We start from the raw sequence: 22567 nt of genomic DNA on the forward strand, positions 1-22567 counted from the left end.
TTTAAAGAAAATCTGTCATTAAAATCCTGCATGATAAACCAGGGAAACTTACCAATAGATCCATGCACCATGGCTACGGTAATCTTCTTATATTTGTTACCCATGCCCTCTTTCCTTCTAAAATCAATTTTTATATTTTTTCTAATAAGTAATCAGAGCCCCTATTTGCTGCAGATTCACAGGCTGTTACACTGTGCAAGAGCACTTCCTCCTGTGTGAGATAACAGCAGACAGAGGGAGGGGTAAGCAGAGGGGGAGGATAAGAATGTGTAACGGCCCGTTAAGCTGCAGCACAGTGCGGCACTGGCGATTCTTTAGCATAATTGTAAAAGTTTATTTTAGAAAGATGGAGACCATGGATAACAAATATAAGAAGATTATCACAGTCACAGTGCCTGGATCGATGAGTAAGTGTCCCTGTTCATCATGCTTGATTTTTGTGGTAGTGAACTTAATTCTCTTAACCATCTACAACATGTCATTGGTTGATAGCTTTATATATACTGTAAGCAGACAGTAATTCACACCTGAATTGAGCTGATCATTGTACTCAGAGCAAAGACTGTTGCTGAGTCTCTCAAAGTGGATTGACTGTCAAATGTCCCCTGTGTGTCCATCAGCAACACCGCAACCTGAAAGATAAAGAAAATAAAAGTTTACATTGGTTGGACTGATATTTTATACCATATGATGAGTGAGGCATATAATACATATGGCACTATTATGTGATGGCAAAACTAGTAAAGAATTTTAAAACGTGAACATGGAAATGCTTTCCTGCATTCAAATCACTTTCAGCACTAACTATATTATATCGTCATACAATAGAGAAGAGAGTGGCTCTGGCACTACCCCTATATACCTCGTGACACGCTTGGACCACGGTGCTGCTGGAGTTGCGTTTGGCATCTATAGCAGTGATGCGAAGCCACAGGTGGTGCTCAGCAAGGCAGTGAAGTAATCTTGAGCAGATATATAGAAGAAAATTGCGGCACTCACCAAAGAAGCTTCAGTGTTTATTGAAAACAACACAGGTGATACAGGACGCCGACGTGCGGCAAGGCGACGGGCCGTTTCGCGCTGAACAACGCTTCCTCTAGCCTCTGACGTCATCCTTCCGGGGCATGCGTGTTTTAAGCGCCGGCCCCGGAAGGTTGTCATGGATACACAGCAACAAGACATACAGGTGCGTAATCATTACAATATGTGATTAAACTGACAATATGTTAAAAACAAAAGCAAATGGGGGAATGCAATGCACGGACAGTAGTACAATATAAGTGAGACCGTGATGGCTGCATTAGGTGTATGCGAGGGGGCAAATTATGTATCCGCGTAAACCGTAAAAAATTACAGGAAGACGCTCAAATCGTTCCGATCATTCAGTCCTAAAGTACCCATGGCATTACATCTAAGGATCCATTTGGCTTCACAGCGTAATAAGGCTTTTTGGCAATCCCCGCCTCTTGGATTATTATCCACCCTCTCTATGCCAGCAAAGCGAAGTGAGTTCGGTTCATTGGGGTGATAAAGCCTCATATGCTCGATCAACCTCGGACAGCCATTCCCGGTCCCAATAGAATTGAGGTGTTCTCTAACTCTTATGAACATGTTTCTGATTGTTTTACCAATGTAAAATTTATTGCAAGGACAGAAGAGGACGTATACTACAAACGTCGTTCTACAGGTAATGAAACTCTTCACGTCAACCGTCACACCTCCTAGGTTCAGAGATTTAGCCTGCATATTACACCTGCAAAAATTACAGTGCCCACATTTAAAGTTTCCCTTAGGAGCACCCTTACTGAGCCAATTTTGTCTCGGGACAGAGTATCTACTCTGGACTAGCTCAGTTCCCAATGTGGGCCTACGTCTAAAGGTAACAAGTGGTCTGTGGGCTGTTAGTTCAGCCAATTTATATTATAGATCATATGATATCTGAGGAGTTTCAATGCTGAATGGTGGCTGTCCTCCAGCAGGTGAACACTTGGGCACGCATTCTGTGCTCCACATGATCACTATCACATGTAAGAGATATCATATATTACAGATATCAAGAGATACCTAAAGATATCAAGGTCTTAAAGGGGTTTTCACACCCTCCGCAAAGCTTTTTCGATATACACAACTGCCCACTTGAAATAAAGTGTGATTTGAGCGCAGCTTATGACAAGGAGTCTGCGTCATTTTCCCAGCGCTGGGAACCAAGACCTATACATTGGCGATCACCTTACAATAGTCGAAGGCTTGTTGGAGGCCTGGATAAAAATCTCTAACACACACATCACTTTCTTTCTCCATATGCAATCCATGATTTGTAAGGACAGCCTGCTGACACTTTTTAGTCTATGGTGCACATTTACTAAGGGTCCGCGGGCCGCATTCCCGACCCCATTTAACAGGGGTTTTTGACACACATGATCGGATTTTGTCGCAATCGCGCCGACTGTCATGCGACACAAATCAGGGGCCGTGGCCATGGCCGGACAACCCGACTGATTCGGACTAAGCACGGGATTTAAAATTCAAATTGTGTCGCAAGACAATGCACTCACATACACCGGAAAGAAGAAGGTGAACTCCAGCGGACCTCAGTGGGGAAGCGACACATGCAGGATCTCGGGCGCATTATCTTGTTGAATCGTGGCAGACTTCATCCTTATCGGACAACGCAAGTCGGGAAGTAAATGTGTTTATTCATATTTTAATTATTTTTAATGGTTCAACAGTCCGTAGAAAAATATTTGGAGCGTATCCTACATTTTTTTCACATTTTCACAGACTTCAATAAAAGTCAATGGGGCACATTTTCATGTGCTTATCAATCATCAATTTTCTTAGCAGACGTGGAATAAAAAATACAGATCAGTGGATGCCAAATGAATGTGAAAAAAAGATGTAGATACAATAACAACACAAAACGGACTGCTTAGGAAGGGTCAGTATGCTGTCCTCGAAAATAACCAATAGCATAATGAGAAAAAAACTGATGTGTAAATAAACTTTAGGCTACATTCAGACGGCTGTTGCCCGCCGTACCGTGGTACGGAAGGCACGCGGCAGTGCCGGGGGAGAGGAGGGGGGGTAGAGCACCGCTCACCCCCACCCCTCTCCATAGGAATATATGGCCCACGGCGCCGTATTCCATCAAAATATAGGACATGTCTTATCTTTCTACGGGGTGCGGCACTGCACCTCTCCCGTTGGGCGTCGTGCGCCCATAGCCTTCTATGGGGGACGTATATCAGCCGTTTATACGTCCCCCATACGTTTGTCTGAATGTAGCCTATGTCAGTATTTGGGGAAGGCAAACATATACTGTGATGTTTTTGGGGACCTGCACATCCATTATTAACAACAATTTTTTGGTTATTGTACATTTGTTTTTTTGATAAATAATGGTTGCCCAGTTACATTGCTACAGATTAAAGGAAGCCTACCTTGATTTGATGCATTATGAAGCAAACATACCTTGAGACTGCTGTAGCTACACTGATGCAGGAACATATTTTGGTTAATCCCTGTGGTTTTGCTGATTAAACAGATATAACATTATGATAATGAAGCTCAGTGGCTTCTATATCTGCTCTGGCGCTTGCTTTGCCACTTCTCATAGCAGGAGAGTTTCTCTCTGATTGCATCATCATCTCCTGCAGTTCCCTTCCTGCCAGACAGAATAATCAATTGCTGCACCATCCCCCAGCTGCTGTGTGAGTGATCCAGCTTAGGTTGATTAGTGCTTGACTAGTCATGCTTTATTTAGCTGCCATTTTAATTCCAAGCTCCCGTGTAATGTGTAAGACTGGTGAATGGTATAATAGTTTTTTCAGCAAAACCACTCAGCACAAGGATTAACCAAGATATGATCCTGCATCAGTGTAGCTACAGCTTTCTCAAGGTATGTTTGCTTCATACTGCTTCAAATCAAATGGTAGGTTTCCTTTACGCTTTTTTTCCCTTGAATTTCATTGTAAACAACATATTATACAGTGTGTAACATATTTACAGTCCTATTGTACCTTTTTTCCATCAGGTTTGTCCACCAAAAATATTTCACTCCATATCTGGATTCCTGTAGTCTCTCGTTCGGATCCCCCTCTCCATGAAAAACCAGATAGTGGTGCATTATAGTCTCCAAGCCAATCCACGGGCTCCTACAAAGAAAGTGGGGCACAAAATTTGCTTTGAGATACATGTCTGTTTTTTTCTTTGTCTCTGATTTGCAACTTTTTAGGTGAATGTATGGTACATGTCCACCAGTAAATAGTTTTTGGGCAGAAAGCACATTTATATGCTCATTGCTGCGAGCTATAGGGAGCCAAATAGTTTACAGCCAGCTGCAATTTATTTATGCAGAATTTATAGGAATCCAAGATGTTTTTATTATTGACTGAGGGTGCGGTATCCAATCTTTGCAACCCCCTCCCCCGAAGCAAAATTGCAGCTTAATACTGTGTCTGGTTCGTTTTCTGGTTGGAATTTTTGCCTAAGGAAGCTTATCTCCACATAATAAGTTATAAAACTATAACAGTTCAAATGTGAGGGTACAAATAAACACAATAAATACCGTTTTGTACATGTATCGCAGCATGAAGTCCATTAGGAAGGACTTTCCTTTTCTGAATGCTCCTGCCACAGATACGGCCACAACCTCCTTATCCCTCACAGCTTCAGAAAGCAAAATTCGGTTTAAGGCCCCTTCATCTAGCTCGAAGGAATGGTCGTCTTTAACCACCAGAACCTGCACCGGTTGAGCTTTTTTCTCATAGTCTTCCTCTTCAGAACTCCAGTCGTAATTTCGGTCTGAAAATCCACCTACGGTAAAAAGGATACAAAAGAATCAAATCATACTTAGAGGTATTACTGGTAGTTCTGAGCATGTTTTTTCCGATTTTCCCTATAGATTTCAGGGTGCAAATGTACAGGGAAAATCTGCATCAATTATTCAGTCAGTATTGGACATACATCAATACTGTAGGATCAGTGATAGACGGTGTTGAAAAAGTAAATTGTTTGAGCGAATTGATCAATGTAAATATTTTGGACAGCCCCTATCACTGGCCGGTTAGCTCAGTTGGTTAGAGCGTGGTGCTAATAACGCCAAGGTCGCGGGTTCGATCCCTGTACGGGCCATGTTTTTTTCTTGATAATGTAATATTTTTTGTATAAAAACAAACATTATAACACAAAATGAGAATTATTATAAACATGTATAAACAACATAAATAAGTCATTATGCTTTCCTGTTCTATAAGACTTTACGCTATTCATACCTTCAGAAGAATCAGTTTTAGTGTTGCCACCTAGTGGTCTCTTTATATAATAGCGTCTATAAACTTACATGCTGTACAATAGCTCTCAAATTTATCATCCAATCTGCACCGGAATTGAGGCATAGGTTGCACGTAAATATTGCACATGTAGTTATAAAGTGTTTTCACCAGTACACTGTGCGCGCTGCAACAACATACCGTGCACCTAGAGGGGCGTTCCACTGCGTATTTGCACTGGATGCTACATTTATTTTGGTGAGTGCACCAAATAATCCTGCTCCGGTCTTCATGAATTGGGTGCATTCTGCAGGCTAGTGAGGCAAACAGCATGTAGTGCATCACCAATAATAAATGTCATTCTTCTGCATAAAATTCATTCATTTCTGTAGATAGAAAATTGGTCATAACTCAGAAATGCCCTATAAATCTCAATAAAACACTTCACATAAAAGATGATGGAACTGCATGTCAACTCCCTGACAGGGCAAAATAAAAGGACTTTGTTAAAATATTAAATATTGAACATTTATTTAGATTGGCAAAAGAAGGATAAAAATAAAAATGTATTGCTATGCAAAGAAGGCTGTGGCTTAATGTAACAAGACCCTCTGCACTCAAGGAGCCCCAGGAGATAAAAACACAGGTCTACAACCTGCTGGCAGGGAGCTGGGGATCTGCCAAGATGTAATGGACAGGTCACTAGAGGATCGCTTGGCACAACCTAAAATGGCAAATACTGCAGCAACAGAAAATAATGGTAATGTCCTCTTTAAATATCCTCATCCTCTGCCAGGTTTCACAGTAATGGAGGCCGAGGACACATCACTGCATAGGATAGACCATTTACACTATAATGGTCACTAGGAGGACAGGTCTGCATTCTTCATGACACAACAATTTCATACCTCCAATATTTGTATATCAACAAATCACACCGACTTTGTTGCTTATTTTGGCACATATTTCCCCAAAAATGATAGTTGTGCAGTTCTGAAGCTCAGAGAGTGTGTCTATGGGGAGGAGTTTGCGGCCCACTAGATAAGGAGGAGCGCTCAACCATCTCCATAGGTAGCCTGGAGGCAGCATCACAATACGGGCAGGTATAAGACTTCCTCTATCTTTTGAGGCACAGCCGTCCGACTCAGTCATGGTGGCGTGAGAGTTATCAGGTGTAATAGACCTCACTGGTGGGCCTCATCCACACAAGCATATCATGGCTGCAATTTGTGCGGCCAGATCATGGCTTCCGCACATGGTCGAGTGGATGAGGCCCAAAGGTGGCAACACAAGACCTTAGCTGATTTTCATCTATGTTGAGAATCAACAAGTGTGTGCCCTGTTGTTTACATGGACCCCTTCGCTTCAATGGATGAATCAGCCAAAGACTGAATACTACAGATGTGTGCGTGAAGCCTAACACTACTCCATTAATGCTGTCAACAGCACACTGATAGAAGACACATGACTTTGACAAGGAGTAAGGTCAATAATACCTTTCTTTCCAGGAGGAATAACAGAAGGACAACATAACAAAGATTAATAGTTCCTACATTGTCGCAGAATATCAGCAAAAGAGTGTTACCAGGTCCACTTTTACTAGACAAATTATGAACCCTAACCTTAGGAAAGCTGAGTGAGATCTGTATTAGATGTCACCTAGCTGATTCAGAAACAAATACAAAATAAAACAACTTTTTAATTGTGTATAGCAAGAGTCACCAAATCACTAGGAAAATACCCAACTTTAAGGGAACCTGTCATGAACAATTGATCTAATAAACCACTACTAATAGATTGTGAGGCAGCATAACACCTTCTAGTTTTTGTTTCTTACATGGCCCAGTGTGGTGGCATCAACTAGAAAATCAATTTTGAAGTGAGATTAAAATTGGTTGTATAAAGTCATGGAGGAGGAGAGTTTAACGCTGAAGTCAAGGAGAGGAGCTCTAAACGCCTCCTCCACTGTAATTGACATTGTGGGACTTCAGGAGATCTGGTTAGTGATGTCTCTGGATGTAGGATCATCAACTACAGTGAAGGCTTTCTGAAAAAGAGAGAACTTGACTTCAGCTATAAAATCTCCACCTCCTTGACTTAATAAAACCAATTTACATCTCACTTCAAAGTTGATTTTCTGGATGATGCCAACACACTGGGCCAAGAAAGAAAAATGATCTGGAAGGTGTTCAGCTGCTTGGTAACATACTGCTACTGGGTTATTGGGTTCCCTTTAATATATGAGTAGGGACATTTAAACACAGCAGTATTTTGCTACAGTGTTTGGAAGTGATAATCTGTAATAAATTCTAAACACAGATCTTTTCATCATACTTTTTCTCTGCAAAATCTACACCTGGTTTACAGATACTTGTGCAAAATACTAACAATAAAACTGTCTAGTCAAAGTGGCCTAATGCTGGTTGACAAGGGGTTTCACTACAGACATATTGATTGCTACCCAGGTTTTCAGGAGGCAGTGATGGTGAACCTTTTTGAAACCAAGTGCCCAAAGTACTACAAACAAAACCCACTTATTTATTGCAAAGTGCATGGTAATTTAAGCAGCCACTTATCTTTAACTGCTCTGTCCTGTCACAGCTTTCAATCGTATCAGTGTCTTGAGGACACCAATACAGTAGAAAGAAGCTGGAAAATTTTCAGATTATCATTGTAGCTACCGTGCAGATTTCTCAGGGGTCCAGAGCAGGAGCTCTGTCCACATCTTCTCCCTCCTCCGGTAGTCCCAGACAGCCACTTTAAAATAGCACGTCCTTGGCTTCCTCAGACTGCAGGAGTATTCATTGTCTGGCAAAATGTGCTGGGGCGATGTCCTGGATGCCCACAGAGCGGGCTATGAGCACCACCTCTGGCATCACTGCCAAAGGATCGCCACCAATGGTGTAAGGTTTTGGTCCTGGAGATGTGTGTAACTTTTGTGTATGTTCTTGTTAGCAGCAGAAATGTAAAAAATTTATATTGTAGATGGACTGAAAAGAGCACCCCCCCTCCTCTGCTCTTAGTAAGTGAAAGGCTTCCCACGGTTCTCCAAATCCAGCTACAATCCTGGAATATAAATGTTTTTTTTTTACACTTCTACTGCTTTTACTTACACACAAAGGTATAACTGCTCAGACCTCCAGGGCTGCTACCTTATACTGTTTGCAGCTTTGTATGGTCACTGCTGGTAGACTCCCTGTAACTATTTTCTAAAAAGAAAAAAACATTGTGACCAACCAAATGAAAAACCTCAGTGATTATTTTTCCCTAGAAGACATGTTAATAAAGGAGATTAATGTGTCTTGTGTAAGCAGATATTGGGACAGGTCCATAATATGTAACCATTAGGACTCTTTATGGTACTATTGTACCTTATTTGACATGTGTGTGAGGTTTAAATTCCACTAGAGCCTTTTAATTCTCAGAAGGATGGTAAAATCTATCTTCATGCAACAAAGGATGACAGCGTCCAACCCTGCAATATTTAACTTTTATGGGGCCCTAATAGCTAAGTGGATGTGCTCATTTGCTAATTAAACAGTATGGCATATCTCAATATGAGTTCACAGAAGGCCAGGAAGTGGATGGAGCTCAGATAAAAATAATGCTGATTACTGGCAGAAGTATGGGCCAAAAGCCAACTTTCATGGCTTGATGTTTTTGGCCATCAGAGCCTGAGGCTGCACTATTGAGACGTTCCCAAGATAAAATACTTTAATTTCTGTGCAATTGTTAGGTGCACACATTGTTAGGCAAAGCGCACACAAATGTTTGGCTTTTCTCAGTCCAACAATGAATCAGTTTTCCATTTTGCAATCTATATGTCATGTCTGTGCCTTATGCCCACAACGAAATAGTCATCTTTTTCATCCATTTTTGTAACTCCACAAAAAAACGGAAGGCTGGCAAATTATATCGCAACCCCTTGAGAACTACATGATCTAGAAACTAGTCTGCAAATATGGATGGCACACGGATGTGACCTGAATGTGATCGTCTATAGTTTTCATGTTTCCATAAATTTCTAGCCACAGACACTTTGAAGGCTCAGAGTTTTGTAGCTCAGATATATGGCATCTATGGCATCCATATGTTGGATGAAGATATTTTCGACACACAACAAACAAAACCAAATCCACAAATGCAGTCAGCATCCCTCACATGATAATTATAAACACTACATTATTTTATAATATCCAGGACTGAGGGCATTATACAAATATGGAGCTGAGTCTCAATTTAGTGAAATATACAAAATCTTATCCACATGAAGTGCAGCCAGTGGCTTTCACATAATGATATGCTGCATTGTTTTATAATATCCAGGACAGTGGATATTGTAGACATATAGAGCCTGCTGAGGCCTGGTGGTTGCTGACAAATTAATATATACTGTATTATTACAGTAATGCATGCCGTTGGGTACTATAGTAGTGGATGGTGTTATTATACACAGAAACTGAATGTCTGCAGTGCTGGAGACCCACCCTATATGTCATTTACGGCAAATCCAAAGACTAATGGATTTTCCGCTCACAGGTGTCAGTAAACTATGTAGACAGTGGAGGATAATGTCTGTACACAATGAGCCCTGAAATAAAAGTAAGTGCTACTTATGGTAAAAGCCAGCAATCACAATGAAAATTAAATAACCCCTGAATGAATTCTGTTTATTTTATTGGTAAAATCTGGGAAAGCTGAGTATCTGACACATTACTTCCTACAATAAGGATTGTCAAGTGTTCCTTCAAATCTGTCTAGTTGTGTAGTCCTATGATAGTGGATGATTTATCTTTGTCTCATCTAGAAGACTTGACTTTCAGGACTTTGGCAAGCTGAGTGACATAGTCTGTGAAAGGTGCAATATGAGACATAGTAGTTTCCGTCCACCTCTCTCCGAAACAAGATGTAATCAGGACACAGCTGCGAGAACTAGTTATCATTGGAGGCTGCCATTATGACTATGCTTGGTGCTTATGGCGAAGGATGGCATGAATATCTGTTCAGCAATTGGTAGGAGCTTGAGGCATGGCCGGATGCAGCAGTAATGATAACAGGCTACATTGCTTATATTCTGCTTATTAGTTATTGACTGCTGCAGAACCTCTTGCAGCATAAAATTGCCTAAATGAGGATGTACTTGTCAGATTTTTGTGTACATCATACCCCTACAGCTGATGCATTAAAGGTTGTTACGATTTTTATCCCCTTCTGAGCCTCTTTAAGACATTAACCCCTCCTTCTCCTCCTCAAAAATCCCGGTATCACATCAGTAAAGCAGCATAATGTATAATGCACGGCCACATACAATGGAACACACCCAGGAAACAGTCTGCTATGTACCTGATTCCCCATGCACCGCTTACCCTCTACAGAAAGGCTACATGGGATATAATGGCTATACTTACCCCAGCTGTTTCTTTCTTTGCGGTTTCGGGCCATGGCAGGGTGAGGCAGTAGGAAGCTGGAGGGTGTGAGGCGTCTGGTGATGGAGCCTCAGCTGCTTCTGCAGGATGAGAGGATGCTGAGAGAAGGAGAAGGAGGAGGAGGACCGGTCACGTGGGCAGGAGAGCTCCCTGCTATAATACACAGCAAGAGAAGACATCACACACTAACAATGTAGTTCAAGCTTCTGTAATGGACTATTAACATGTACATGTATTACAGCCACATATACACCGGGACAGTGTATTAGCAAAGCAGATTACCACTATGTCATGTTTGGGTGATCTAAAATGTCTTTTACTTTTGGAGGTAAGAATTACATGTCAGAGATGTGAAAAGAGCCACGCCTGCCACGCTGCTTATATCACCTCTAGTCTTAACCCTAGTAAATTAGCTGCAAAACACCACATATCACTTCATGGGTGTTGCACCTTTCTTTAGCAAAAACTCAAACATGGTAGAGATAGAGTTTGTCTTTCATATATTTTATTATATTTAGTGCATGGGTTCTCGACAAGGAGATAGGATTGTTTTTTACCAGCCTCAGACTGCATTCACAGGTTCTGTTACCGCATGAGTTTTCTAACGCATAAGAGCAGCTGTGAAGAGTAGGTTGCCCAATTACATTGCTGTCAACATTGCATTTACAAAATGCATGTGTTAACACATTGTTAACAAATATATTAAAGTTGTATTAAAAATGTGTAGGGTAGTTCCTGCACCTTGACGTAGAGTTATGTGATTGGTGATTGCCCTGGCTCAGAAGCTGACTATCGCAATCCCGCCTGTTTAACCCTATAGACGCCATGGTTAAAGTGACCACGTGTCTGTGCATTGTCGGGACGAGCGGCACCCTCCGTGGATGGAGGTGCTGATCGTTGCTATGGCAGCCCTGAGGTGAATGCACGATCTAACAGTACTAATGTCAGACTATGCAATACATTAGTATTACAGAATATTACAATGAACAAGTGATCAAATGATCATGTCACATTCTGGGACAAATTAAGCAGTAAAAAAAGGTTAAAATACAAGGGCTCGTTCACACATTGCGTTTTGGTCGCGTTTGCATTGCATTTGAAAAGCATTACAACAGCTGATGAGAGGTGATTTGCCTAATTACATTACCGTTTACGTCTGTAAACGCAATGTTAACGCATGTGTTAACAAAGCACATATGTTAACGTGTTGTTAACACGTGTTTTATAAACGGAACTGTTAACAGTAATGTAACTAGGCAAATCACCTCTACTCAACTGTGTTAATGCATTTCAAACGCAATGAAAACACAGGCTAAAACGCAACGTGTGAAGCGCCCTAAGGGTGGTGACACACATGGTGTTTTTAGGCCGTTTTTGGCCCGTTTTTAGTTTTCAGATCATAAAAAATGAATGTGCTAAAAAACACATGCGTTTTTTGAAAACGCATGCATTTTTGACAAGTTTGAATTAAGATAATTGGTCAAACCTGTCAAAATCGCATGCGTTTTTTTTTAAACACATTTTTAAGATGTGAAAACTAAAAAAAACCTGAAAAACTAAAAACGGCCTGAGAACGCCATGTGTGTCACCACCCTTAGGCTGATAAATTCTGCAACCAATTTGTAGGAACAAACTTACTCATTTATAACCAGCCTTAGGCTACATTCACACTACCGTATAGGGGACGTATATACGGCCGATATACGTCCCCCATAGACGGCAATGGGCGCATGGCGCCCTACGGGAGCGGTACGGTGCAGCACATGTGTGGCACCGTTCCGTACCCGGGAAAAAGATAGGACATGTCCTATCTTTTCCCGTAATACAGCGCAGTGCGCCATATCTTCCTATGGAGAGGAGCGGGGGTGACTTGCGCTCACCTCCTCCTCCTCTCCCCGTGCACTGCCGTTGCCTGCTACGGTACGGTACGGGCGGGCAATGGCAGTGTGCATGTAGCCTTAACCCGTAACAAACTGGCCCTTTCTGTTTTTCACTCACTATCTTCCAAAACCCACGTACCAGGAACCTGGAAAGAAAATGCAGTTGTGCCATTTTCTTATAGCCGCAGTATTTATGACTTTGAGAGCGCTGTCCCACATTGCGGTTAGTCTGCGTTTGCTAACGCAGACCAAACCGCACCCACCGGGGCGGGCCGTGGCCCGATCGCATTGGCGTTTCTATAGAAACGCCTGCGATTGGGAACGAGCCGCCGGTGTTTTGCATTAAAGTAACGCAAAACACCGGCAGCCAAAATGCAACGTGGGACAGTGCCCCGAGACTGTGTTCAGATGTTGGGCTGCATTCACACTTTCCAGCTGGGAAGAGGATATTTGCTCTCAACAATGGGGCTTATTTACTAAGGGCCCCGGACGCACTTTCGGCAGGTTTCCGACGTATTTTTGGGGAACGTGTCAGGACAGGTAAGTAAATGCGTTAAAACTGTAAAAAGCCGATGCGTTTTAGAAACGCATGCCCTTTTTAACGGACTGCAAAAGCATGCTTAAAAACGAACCAAAAACACCATGGTTGGTATCACCCTTAAAAAATGTGCCCCATTGCGTTTTGTTTGCATTAATGCATGCGGTTTCAAACACATCACAACAGCTGAGAATAGGAGATTTGCCAACTTACATTGCTGTCAATATTGCGTTTACAAAACGTATGCGTTAAAGGGGTTGTCTGAGACTTATTAAAAAAACAAAAGGTGGCTGGGAGGGGCTGCTTAAAAAAATAAGATGTACTTACCTCCCGGCGCCCTACGGTTGTCCCCCCTGCTATCACTCTGGTCCGTGTGCCGTATAAGCAATCATAGAAGCAGCGCTGGATTCAGCCGCAGAGGGCAGCAGTAGGTAAGTACATCTTTATTTTTTTAAGCAGCCCTCTCCCAGCCACCTTTTGTTTTTTTAATAAGTCTCAGACAACCCCTTTAACGCATACGTTTTGTAAACGCAATATTGACAGCAATGTAAGTTGGCAAATCTCCTCTTCTCAGCTGTTGTGATGTGTTTGAAACCGCATGCATTAATGCAAACAAAACGCAATGGGGCACATTTTTTAAGGGTGATACCAACCATGGTGTTTTTGGTTTGTTTTTAAGCATGCTTTTGCAGTCCGTTAAAAAAGGCATGCATTTCTAAAACGCATCGGCTTTTTACAGTTTTTCCCAATTATCCTCATAGATAAACAAGCAGCCAAACGCATGGAAAACGCATGCGTTTTTAAATGGACTGACGACGCGTGCTAAAAAACGGACCAAAAACCCGTTTTTGGGCCATTTTAAGCAGTCCTTCTGAAAACCGTATGCGGTTTTTGAAAATGCATCCCTTTTTGATCCATTTTAATTAAAATAATTGGTAAAAGGGGTCAAAAACTGATGCATTTTTCGAAAACACATACGTTTTTTAACGGACTGCTTAAAAACGGCCCAAAAACGGGTTCAAAACGCCTTGTGTGCCACCGGCCTATGGGTTTTTAACCCTGCTCTAACTGGAACTCCTACAGTCAAAAAAAAATCCCAGTAAAATACTAACAATTAATATCTATCAAAAGAAATCACAACACATGATTATATTTGTGGAAGACCGCTAGATAAAAAAAGTTAAAGGGTTGTGGCTCCATTCACCGATATCATTTTCGATATAATATAATTCATTGTGTGGGGGGGTATTAAATAATTCATTGTGGGGGGAGAGAATATTAAATAATTCATTGTGGGGGGGGGGACAGAATATGTAATAATTCATTGTGGGGGGGCAGAATATGTAATTATTCATTGTGGGGGGGAATATTAAATAATTCATTGTGGGGGGGGAGAATATTAAATAATTAATTGTGGGGGCAGAATATGTAATCACTGAAATATTGGTTAGCAGAAAGGGTTTTGAGGGTTTTTTTTTAGGTAAAATTGGGGGGGGGGGCATTAGGAATTTTGTCCCGGGGCCCAGTGGACTCTAGTTACGCCACTGATGGGGGACGTTTATACGGCCGATATACGTCCCCCATACACTTGTATGGGCTCACGTGCGGCACCGTACCGCTCCGTAGCCCTGGAAAAGATAGGACATGTCCATGTCCAGCGCACGGCGCTGTATCTTCCTATGGAGAGGGGCAGGGGTGAGCAGCGCTCATCCCCTGCTCCTCTCCGCAGCGCCGATGTATGCCCACCGTACTACGGTACGGCGGGCATACATCGTGTGAATGTAGCCTTACTTAAAGCTATAGTGATGTAGCTAAGGACAACTATATGTGTGGAGATATTAGTAAATATGGGGTAGTCCTTAGGTAGTAAATATTAGTAGCATCCACATGCTACTAATTAATAATAATTAATTTCTATGGTGCTGCAGTGATGTATTCAATGACGAGGATATATTTTCACTGCCTCGTTTTAACAGGAACATGTCACCAGCTTTCACCCCACTAAACTATTATGCCCCTCAGGTAGGGTATGACATATACTTTAAAGAATTTCCTCTTTTATAATAAAACTCCCCCAAAGTCATATGCAATGAAAGATGATTTTCTTATTTTTAACCCCTTAACGCCAAAGCCGCTTTTCACCTTCCTGACACGGCCCATTTTCTCAAATCTGCCCTGTGTCATTATAAGTGGTTATAACTTTGGAACGCTTTAACATATCCAGGCAATTTTGAAATTTTTTTCTCATGACACTTTGTACTTCATGTTAGTTGTATGGGGTATGCTTTGCGTTTATTTATGAAAAATGTACGAAAAAATGTACGAAAATGTTCTACTTAACAGTCATAACAGCAAAAAAACTTGATTACTAACATTTACAGAATGTCTGCTTTATGTTGACATGTTTATTTTTAAGCATCCTCTCATTTTTCTAGGATGTTATGGGGCTTTGAACTTTAGATGTGATTTTTCACATTTTCATAAAAACCACAAAATCCTGCTTTTGAGGGACCTGCTCAGATTTTAAGTCACTTTGAGAGTCCTAAATAATAGTAAAACCCCATAAATTACCCCATTATAGAAACCCTCAACATATGTAAGACAACTTTTATGAAGTTTGTTAACCCGTTAATTGTTTTACAGGAGTTTTTAAAAAAAATTTACAAATTCTCAGTGGATAAAATACTGTCTTTTCGGAGACATAACTTTAATATTTTTTGGTTGACAGAGTTGGTTTAGGGCTTATTTTTTAAGTGTTGAGTTGTCTTTTTCAATGGTACCATTTTGAAGCACATAACTTTTTTTGATCACTTTTCAGAACATTTTTGTAAAGGGATTTTATGACACATTTACATTTTTGCGAGTCTGGTTTTTATGGCATTCACCAAGCGGGTCCAATAATGTTACAGATTTATTGTACAGATTGTTGCAGACACAGTGATATCAAATATGCAGGGCTTTTTTGTGATTTTGTACTTTATTAAATGTGCATAGGGAATGTTGGTGTTTAGGGGGTCTAGCACTTTATTTAAATAATTATTTTAATGAAAAATAATTTATTAAGCGTTTAAAACATTTTTTTTACAGGTTGGCTTGAACACCTAACTCAGTGTAATACAGATGCTGCGCATGCTCAGTGTGCTACAGCCAGGTCCTATCAGGACCGTGGAGAAGATTATGCAATCCCTGGGAAACTGGCCTGATGCTCAGCGCGGCTCCTCTTCTGTCTTCCCCGTGGCTCCTCTTCTTTCTTCTTCTTCTGTAACAGCTGGCATAGATGCGGCCATGTTATCTGCCGGCCGGTGCATACTATGACTATGCGGCCGCATCATAGCTCTGCTAGCAGAGCGCCTGGCCGCGTCTTTGCCGGGTGTTACAGAGGACCAAAGACAGAAGAGGAGCCGGGGGAAGACAGAAGAGGAGCTGCACCTACATCGGGGAGCCGTGCTGAGCATCGGGGCCACCGGAGGGTGAGTATATAAGTTTATTTTTTTAAGTGCTCGGTGGGCTCGCTATATACTACTAGGGGCTGGCTGTATACTACAGGGGGCAGGCTGGCTATATACTACTGGGGGCGAGGGGCTGTGAGCAATGCATTTCCCACCCTCGGCTTATACTTGAGTCAATAGGTTTTCCCAGTTTTTGATGGTAAAATTAGGGGCCTCAGCTTATACTCAAGTATGTACGATATATATATATACTGTATGTAACAGTGCGCATCTTCCTCAGTACACAGCATGAATAGACAGCTAAGAAATGTTGGGGGACACAGAGGGTTCCCTAATCTCTAATTCCTGTCCTCTACTTCCTTCATGTGGTCTACAGCTACTGGCACAGATGTGTGTAAGTGTATAAATGTATATATCAGTGCATAAATGTGTGCACGTAAGTATATGAATGTGTGAGGATACAAATATGTATATTTTCTGAGGGGCCTATTCAGAAGTTTGCTACAGGCCCGGTCTCTCCTAGTTATCTCCCTACTTTTGTGTTTATGCAAATGAGGGCCAAAGGCTACAGGGGGCATCAATAAGAGGTGGAGCTGCTCGGGGAGGGGGGCAAAATAAGACGCGGAGCTGCTGGGGGAGGAGGGCAAAATAAAAGGGGGAGTTGCTGGGGGGGCAAAGTAAGAGGTGGAACTGCTTGGAGGGCATATGAGAGGAAGCTGCTGGGAGGGTACAATTATACTGTGGGGTGCAGTTAAAACAGAGTAAAAGGCGCAGCTTAGGGCACATCCATTCCTGTGGCACACACAGCAGGTTTCCTCCCTCTCTCTCTGCTATGAACGTTTGGAGGTACAGCTGGTGATTGTGACTGATGTAACAGCTATGGACTATGTAGAGCTCTGTTGGCATAGCCATCAATCACTAGACAATAAACCATTCCAGGTTGGCCAGCCATCTATCTCCTCCTCTATGTTGTGTAAGAGGAAATTATGCAAATACGTTTTCCAGGATGGCCCGATAGCAGCGCCCCTCCGGTTGTATAGAAGGCAGTGTTGTAATACCACATTTTGTCCACAAGGCGGCGATATTACCACATTGCTGTACACACATCATCTGCAGAGAACACCCGGTTTACCAGAGAATCCGCTGAACACCTGCGGTCACAATAAACTAAAGTAATATCACGTATAAGGACTAGATCCTGTACAGTGAGCGCAGCGCACTTTTACCATGCGCATCAAACGGCAGTTAACAAACACAACCGCTCGTAGGGTAACGGTGGGTGTCTCCTTGGCTGACACTGTTTTTTATTTTTTTCTCGCAGCTTTATTGCTATGATAAATAAAACAAAAACACAGCTCGTGATGCGCAGAGGGTTGGGAAACGTGTCACGTGAGTGGGGTAGTCATCGAAACCTATTACCATGTGCGTGGTGACGTCACCCACGCTCGTGACTTTCTACGCTTAGTCGGCAACTGCTAATGATTTGATAATATAGCACTTCCTGTCATGACGTCATGGCCAGTGGATAGTGCACAGGGGAGGAGGGGTGTAAAGCCAGCGTGGACTGTAGTGGGACGTTCTGCAGTATTTGGAGCTAGAAATGAGGCAGACAGATGTAAAGCGGTAGAAATGTACATCCCAGTCCGCAGTGTGAGCTGTAGTAGTTAATGGGGTTACACTCAGAAATGACATCGCACAGGGTAGCAAAGGTCCATCTATGTGATGTGTGGTGAGCTATTCACTGCAGTCATGTATGTGTCTCCTCATGGCACAGCTAGCGATGAGCAGGACATCCAAAATATCTGAGTACCCTGTACCATGCAACGTATAGGGGCTATACATGCCAAGAGCAGCGGGAAGGTGATGGATGTTACACAAATGGGTTTCTGACTAGTAAACATAAAGGGCTTTCCCCTGCTATGTACATAGTTGTGTATGATTTCTGGTCATCTAGGGGCAAGTTCATACCTGCAGTCTGCAGCAATATAAGCTTCGCATGTGATCAAGGCTGAAGCCCTTGGAATATGTCAAAAATGCATGAAAAAATATGACGCAATACATCCTGACTCCTTTAATCCCAAGGCAGGGAGGTGTGAGAACCAATGTTGGGGCCATGGTTCAGTACCAAAAATCATATTGGTTTTAAATTGATGAAAAACTGAGGGAATTGGCTGTTTTTACTGCACCGTGAGGGCGCATTCACGCGTTGCGTTTTTGACGCATTCCACTGGCTTCAGCCTTGATTACATGCTAAGGTTACATTGCGTTTCCACTGCATCTGCTAAAACGCAATGTAACCTTTGCATGTAATCAAGGCTGAAGCCAGTGGAAACGCACCACATCGTGTGAATGCGCCCTCACAGCAACATCTCAAGCACCTCATGGGTACACTATAATCGTTTCCTAAAGTTGAACCATCAACTACTTTCCACAGGATGTCCAGTCACAATGTATTTACACCTGTCCACATGATAGGGGAGAACTTGCTGATCGAGGGGCCTTATTGGTAGGATCCCTACAAATCACAAGAACAGGGGAGCATGTTTTGGATTGAACACTAAAACCTGTACACGTATTAGTGTTAATCAACTGTTGAAAATCAGATATATATGGAAAGAAACACACAGACACATTTGTTCTCCAAGTTAGATTCTCTACTTTATTGTTGAACTACAGGATCTTTTTCCATCTTAGAGGGGGTGTTGCCCCCATAGATGCTATTCTTTAGTTTTCATTGGCTCATCTTGGTCATATTTCAGGTGGTCAAGATGTGGCGTGAACCTCCAGCGAATGTGCAGGTGTGGGGCCGGAACATCCTGACCTGCCCACTCTGCTGCCAGCCGTGTTTCTCTTCACGTCACGCTATGCCCACTTGGTGTAGAGAGGGCATGAAGTGGGATGTTACTGATGGTAATTCCAAACTAAAACTATGGGTCCTCTCATCTCTACTCACAACCTTATTGCTTTGTATTGTCACCTTCATGGCGGGGTACATGTGCATCATTTTGTCCATGTTTGTGGGCAGTCATTTCCTATGGACGCCAGCAGAGTGAACAGCGCACATTCCCCTGTTTGTGGCCACAAAATACACATGTGCATCCTCCCATCCATTGTTGTGATTAGTTACATATATGTCATAAAAAATGTAATTAATGCACATGTACATGAAGCTATAGTTTGTTAACATGTAAAAATCTACCTACTATTGTCTAGGAAAATATACTTAAAGGGAACCTACCACCACGAATCTACCTATAAAGGTAGATCGAGTGGTAGGTGGATCAATAGGACGTCAGGATAGCTAATCCTCATGACCCCGCATTGTTTCGCTAACTTTTATTATCTCTATATGTAAATGTTGTTATGCGGCTACTGTGGCATGGAGTAGTCACAGCTGAGGCTGCACGGCGCGGCTACTCCACGCACCAGTAGCCTCTTTACTCTTCCTACCCACAATCTTTGGCTCACAGCTACTCGTAGCTCCGTGCCCTCGTCCGAAGAACCTGCCATCTGTGCATGCGCAGAACAGCAGGCCTTGCTCCGAAGCCGAGCTGCACAGGCACAAGCAATATGTTTTGTGTTGTCCACTGAGCAATACCATTGTTCTGATGTAGCAGAAGCATGAAAGTAACCAATGCAGATGTAAACAGAGACTAACACATGGTCCCTGGCCAAACCACAATTCATCTAAATGGACCTACCACCCTAGTGACCTGTGATGCTGCCATTTCCAGAAGGACCACAGCTCTCACTTCATGTGGGCTAAGGTGGGGTTGAGAGTATGTTTGAATGGGCCCTTATATGTTGTGGAGTTTTTTTTTTTTTTGGGTGGGGGGGAATGGGGGTAATGTAAACAGATATTCTCTGTTTTACTCCTGCATATTAATTCTCCTCATGCATCATAGAAACCTGCGGCATCAAAAGATCTACCCTGAATGGCTGCCAAAAAAGCCAATAAGTTTTTTGGTTTTACACAGGTTCAGGGGGTATAAAGGTAACCAATATACTTACCTCTCTCTGGGGTCTCACCGCCAGTCACCACTGGCCTCTGTACACACAGATGCAATGGCGATGTCACACTGACTGATTGTGGGGACAATGTCACTGCGACATCACCACTGGGCCCAAATATACAGCGGCCAGTGCTAAACTGGGGTGCCTCAGAGAGAGGTAAGTATAATTACCCCCTGTGACCTATCCTGGACATTTCTTGGGTTACATATTTTGGATTATCTGTATGTAACTATTCTGGTCAGTACCTTCAGTAATTTTAAGTTGAAAACAGAAACCTGGAAGTGCTGGACACCTATTTCTTCACCTTGGTAAAAAAAAAAATACTGACCAGAATACTGTCATGTGAATGGGGCCCTAGTCTTATGCTGTTTCAGAGAACTGGAGCTAGTCTTTATGTAGGGCATTGCTGGGGTTGTGGAGAAGGCGCCTCTCCCGGCTGTGGTGTCAGGATACACCGTGGTGTGGGTGAGGCAGCGGCGGTGGGTTAGGCCCCGGGTGTAGGCGTGCTCTTGCGTCTCTCCTCCTCCCCTGTGTCCGGGCGGTACAAGCCGCAGCTCCGTGTCTGTACACCGGGCGCTGAGGCTCCTTTATTCCGCTTTATTGTCTGTCCTCTCCCCAGGACATGGCACCGTGCCCGGCCTCCCCCAGCCTCCACAGCACAGCCCCGGAGCTCTGAGGCGCCGGCCTCCCTCCATAACTGCCTGCAGCGTACAGCTCCGGAGCATGGAGTCCTCCCTGAGCCGGCCCAGTGCCGACATCCTCCGCAAGAACCCCCAGCAGGACTTCGAGCTCATCCAGAGGGTCGGCAGCGGCACCTATGGGGACGTGTACAAGGTACGAACCATATATAGACGTATAGCAACGGCCACATCACTTATACCTACGTGTGCAACTTCTGTGCACTACAACTCCCAACAGAGCCTGAGGACAGATGCTGAGGGTTGTAGTTTCTCAACAACATAATAGACAAGGCTACATTATCTAGTATAGTGGGGGCCCCCTTATGATGAGTAGAATCTAGGGGCCCCTATCCCGATGGTGACAGGGATGATACTGGGCAGTTGCATCCTGGGCCCTGTGGATCCCCTTATTACATTTATTATATTGTGGGGGCCCCTCAAAATATGTTTCATTGTGATACAAATGTTTATGAACATATGTTTTTATGAACATTTCCTTATTAAACCTCAATGAGCTGAATGACTTTTTTGGATAGCAGAAGTGATCCCTGGTGGCTGTACATCTGCTGTAGCCCATACAAGTTGCAGGCGGCCCTATAGTCTATTGACTGGTAGGATGCCCTGCAGCTCTTCTGCTCTCTTCTGCATCGATAATTCACCTAATGAAAGGATATTGTTGAGATGTAGCAGCCCCCATCCCTCCAATGCAGAGGTTCTCTTCATTACCCATGAATTTGCTGCTGAGTTGGAATGCACAGGCCTCATACACCCGCACATCTCCAGAGCGCCTGGAGAGTAAAAAACTTGTTTGACGTGTCTGGGAGAAATTATGTACACTGCACACCTCTCATATTTACTGCTTACATGTAACATTCATTATAGGAATTGAAATGTAACGTTGAGGATAAAGAAAAACTGCAGCAGGGTCATCCCAACAGCAATAGATGTGGTCTCTAGAACTTTGAGTCCCTCACATGGCTTCTTTATTGAGGTCATTAAACAACGTACAGCAGTATATAGACAAGGCTCAAGGAATAAATGGACCTATGTGTTTCGCCTTTGCGATTTAGTCATGGTCTGACCATCATCCCAAGCCATGCACAAAAGTTTGAGATTAGTTGGCCATGTTTGGTAGCTGTAGCCAATATCGGTCCTGCATATTACATCACACTGCTGGCATGATAGATATGCAAGTGACTAACAGGTAGCTTTCCAACAGCTGAAGAGCCACAACTCCTAGCAGGCCTTAGTAATCTGCAGTTTTCAGGTCCTGTTGAGAGTCGATTTTTTTTTTTTTTTTTTTTTTTTGC

General features: G+C 42.8%; 2 protein-coding genes across 8 annotated transcripts in view; one reads left to right on the forward strand and one right to left on the reverse strand.

The window, feature by feature from the left end:
* The window catches only part of ATL1 (atlastin GTPase 1), a 32087-nt gene extending 14267 nt beyond the window's left edge, over nucleotides 1–17820 (reverse strand). The window contains exons 1-6 of one of the 7 annotated variants that reach the window (XM_072116010.1): nucleotides 17696–17820; nucleotides 11438–11510; nucleotides 10679–10849; nucleotides 4568–4815; nucleotides 4020–4154; nucleotides 528–632 (exon numbers count right to left, since the gene is read on the reverse strand). In XM_072116010.1, coding sequence (XP_071972111.1) covers nucleotides 528–632; nucleotides 4020–4154; nucleotides 4568–4815; nucleotides 10679–10712 — 522 coding nt within the window. In that variant the 5' untranslated portion in view covers nucleotides 10713–10849; nucleotides 11438–11510; nucleotides 17696–17820. Of the gene's footprint in view, nucleotides 1–527; nucleotides 633–4019; nucleotides 4155–4567; nucleotides 4816–8383; nucleotides 8451–10678; nucleotides 10850–11437; nucleotides 11511–17668 lie in introns of those variants that run through there. The other 6 variants (XM_072116011.1, XM_072116016.1, XM_072116012.1 and 3 more) reach the window with 6 other exon arrangements.
* A 3177-nt stretch (nucleotides 17821–20997) lies between these two features.
* MAP4K5 (mitogen-activated protein kinase kinase kinase kinase 5) overlaps nucleotides 20998–22567 on the forward strand; it is a 64907-nt gene continuing 63337 nt past the window's right edge. Inside the window, exon 1 of the mRNA XM_072116018.1 lies at nucleotides 20998–21411. Within this exon, the coding sequence (XP_071972119.1) occupies nucleotides 21301–21411 (111 nt within the window). The 5' untranslated portion in view covers nucleotides 20998–21300. The remainder of the gene's footprint in view (nucleotides 21412–22567) is intronic.

Source organism: Engystomops pustulosus, chromosome 7 (assembly GCF_040894005.1).
Source record: "Engystomops pustulosus chromosome 7, aEngPut4.maternal, whole genome shotgun sequence".
NCBI lineage: Eukaryota > Metazoa > Chordata > Amphibia > Anura > Leptodactylidae > Engystomops > Engystomops pustulosus.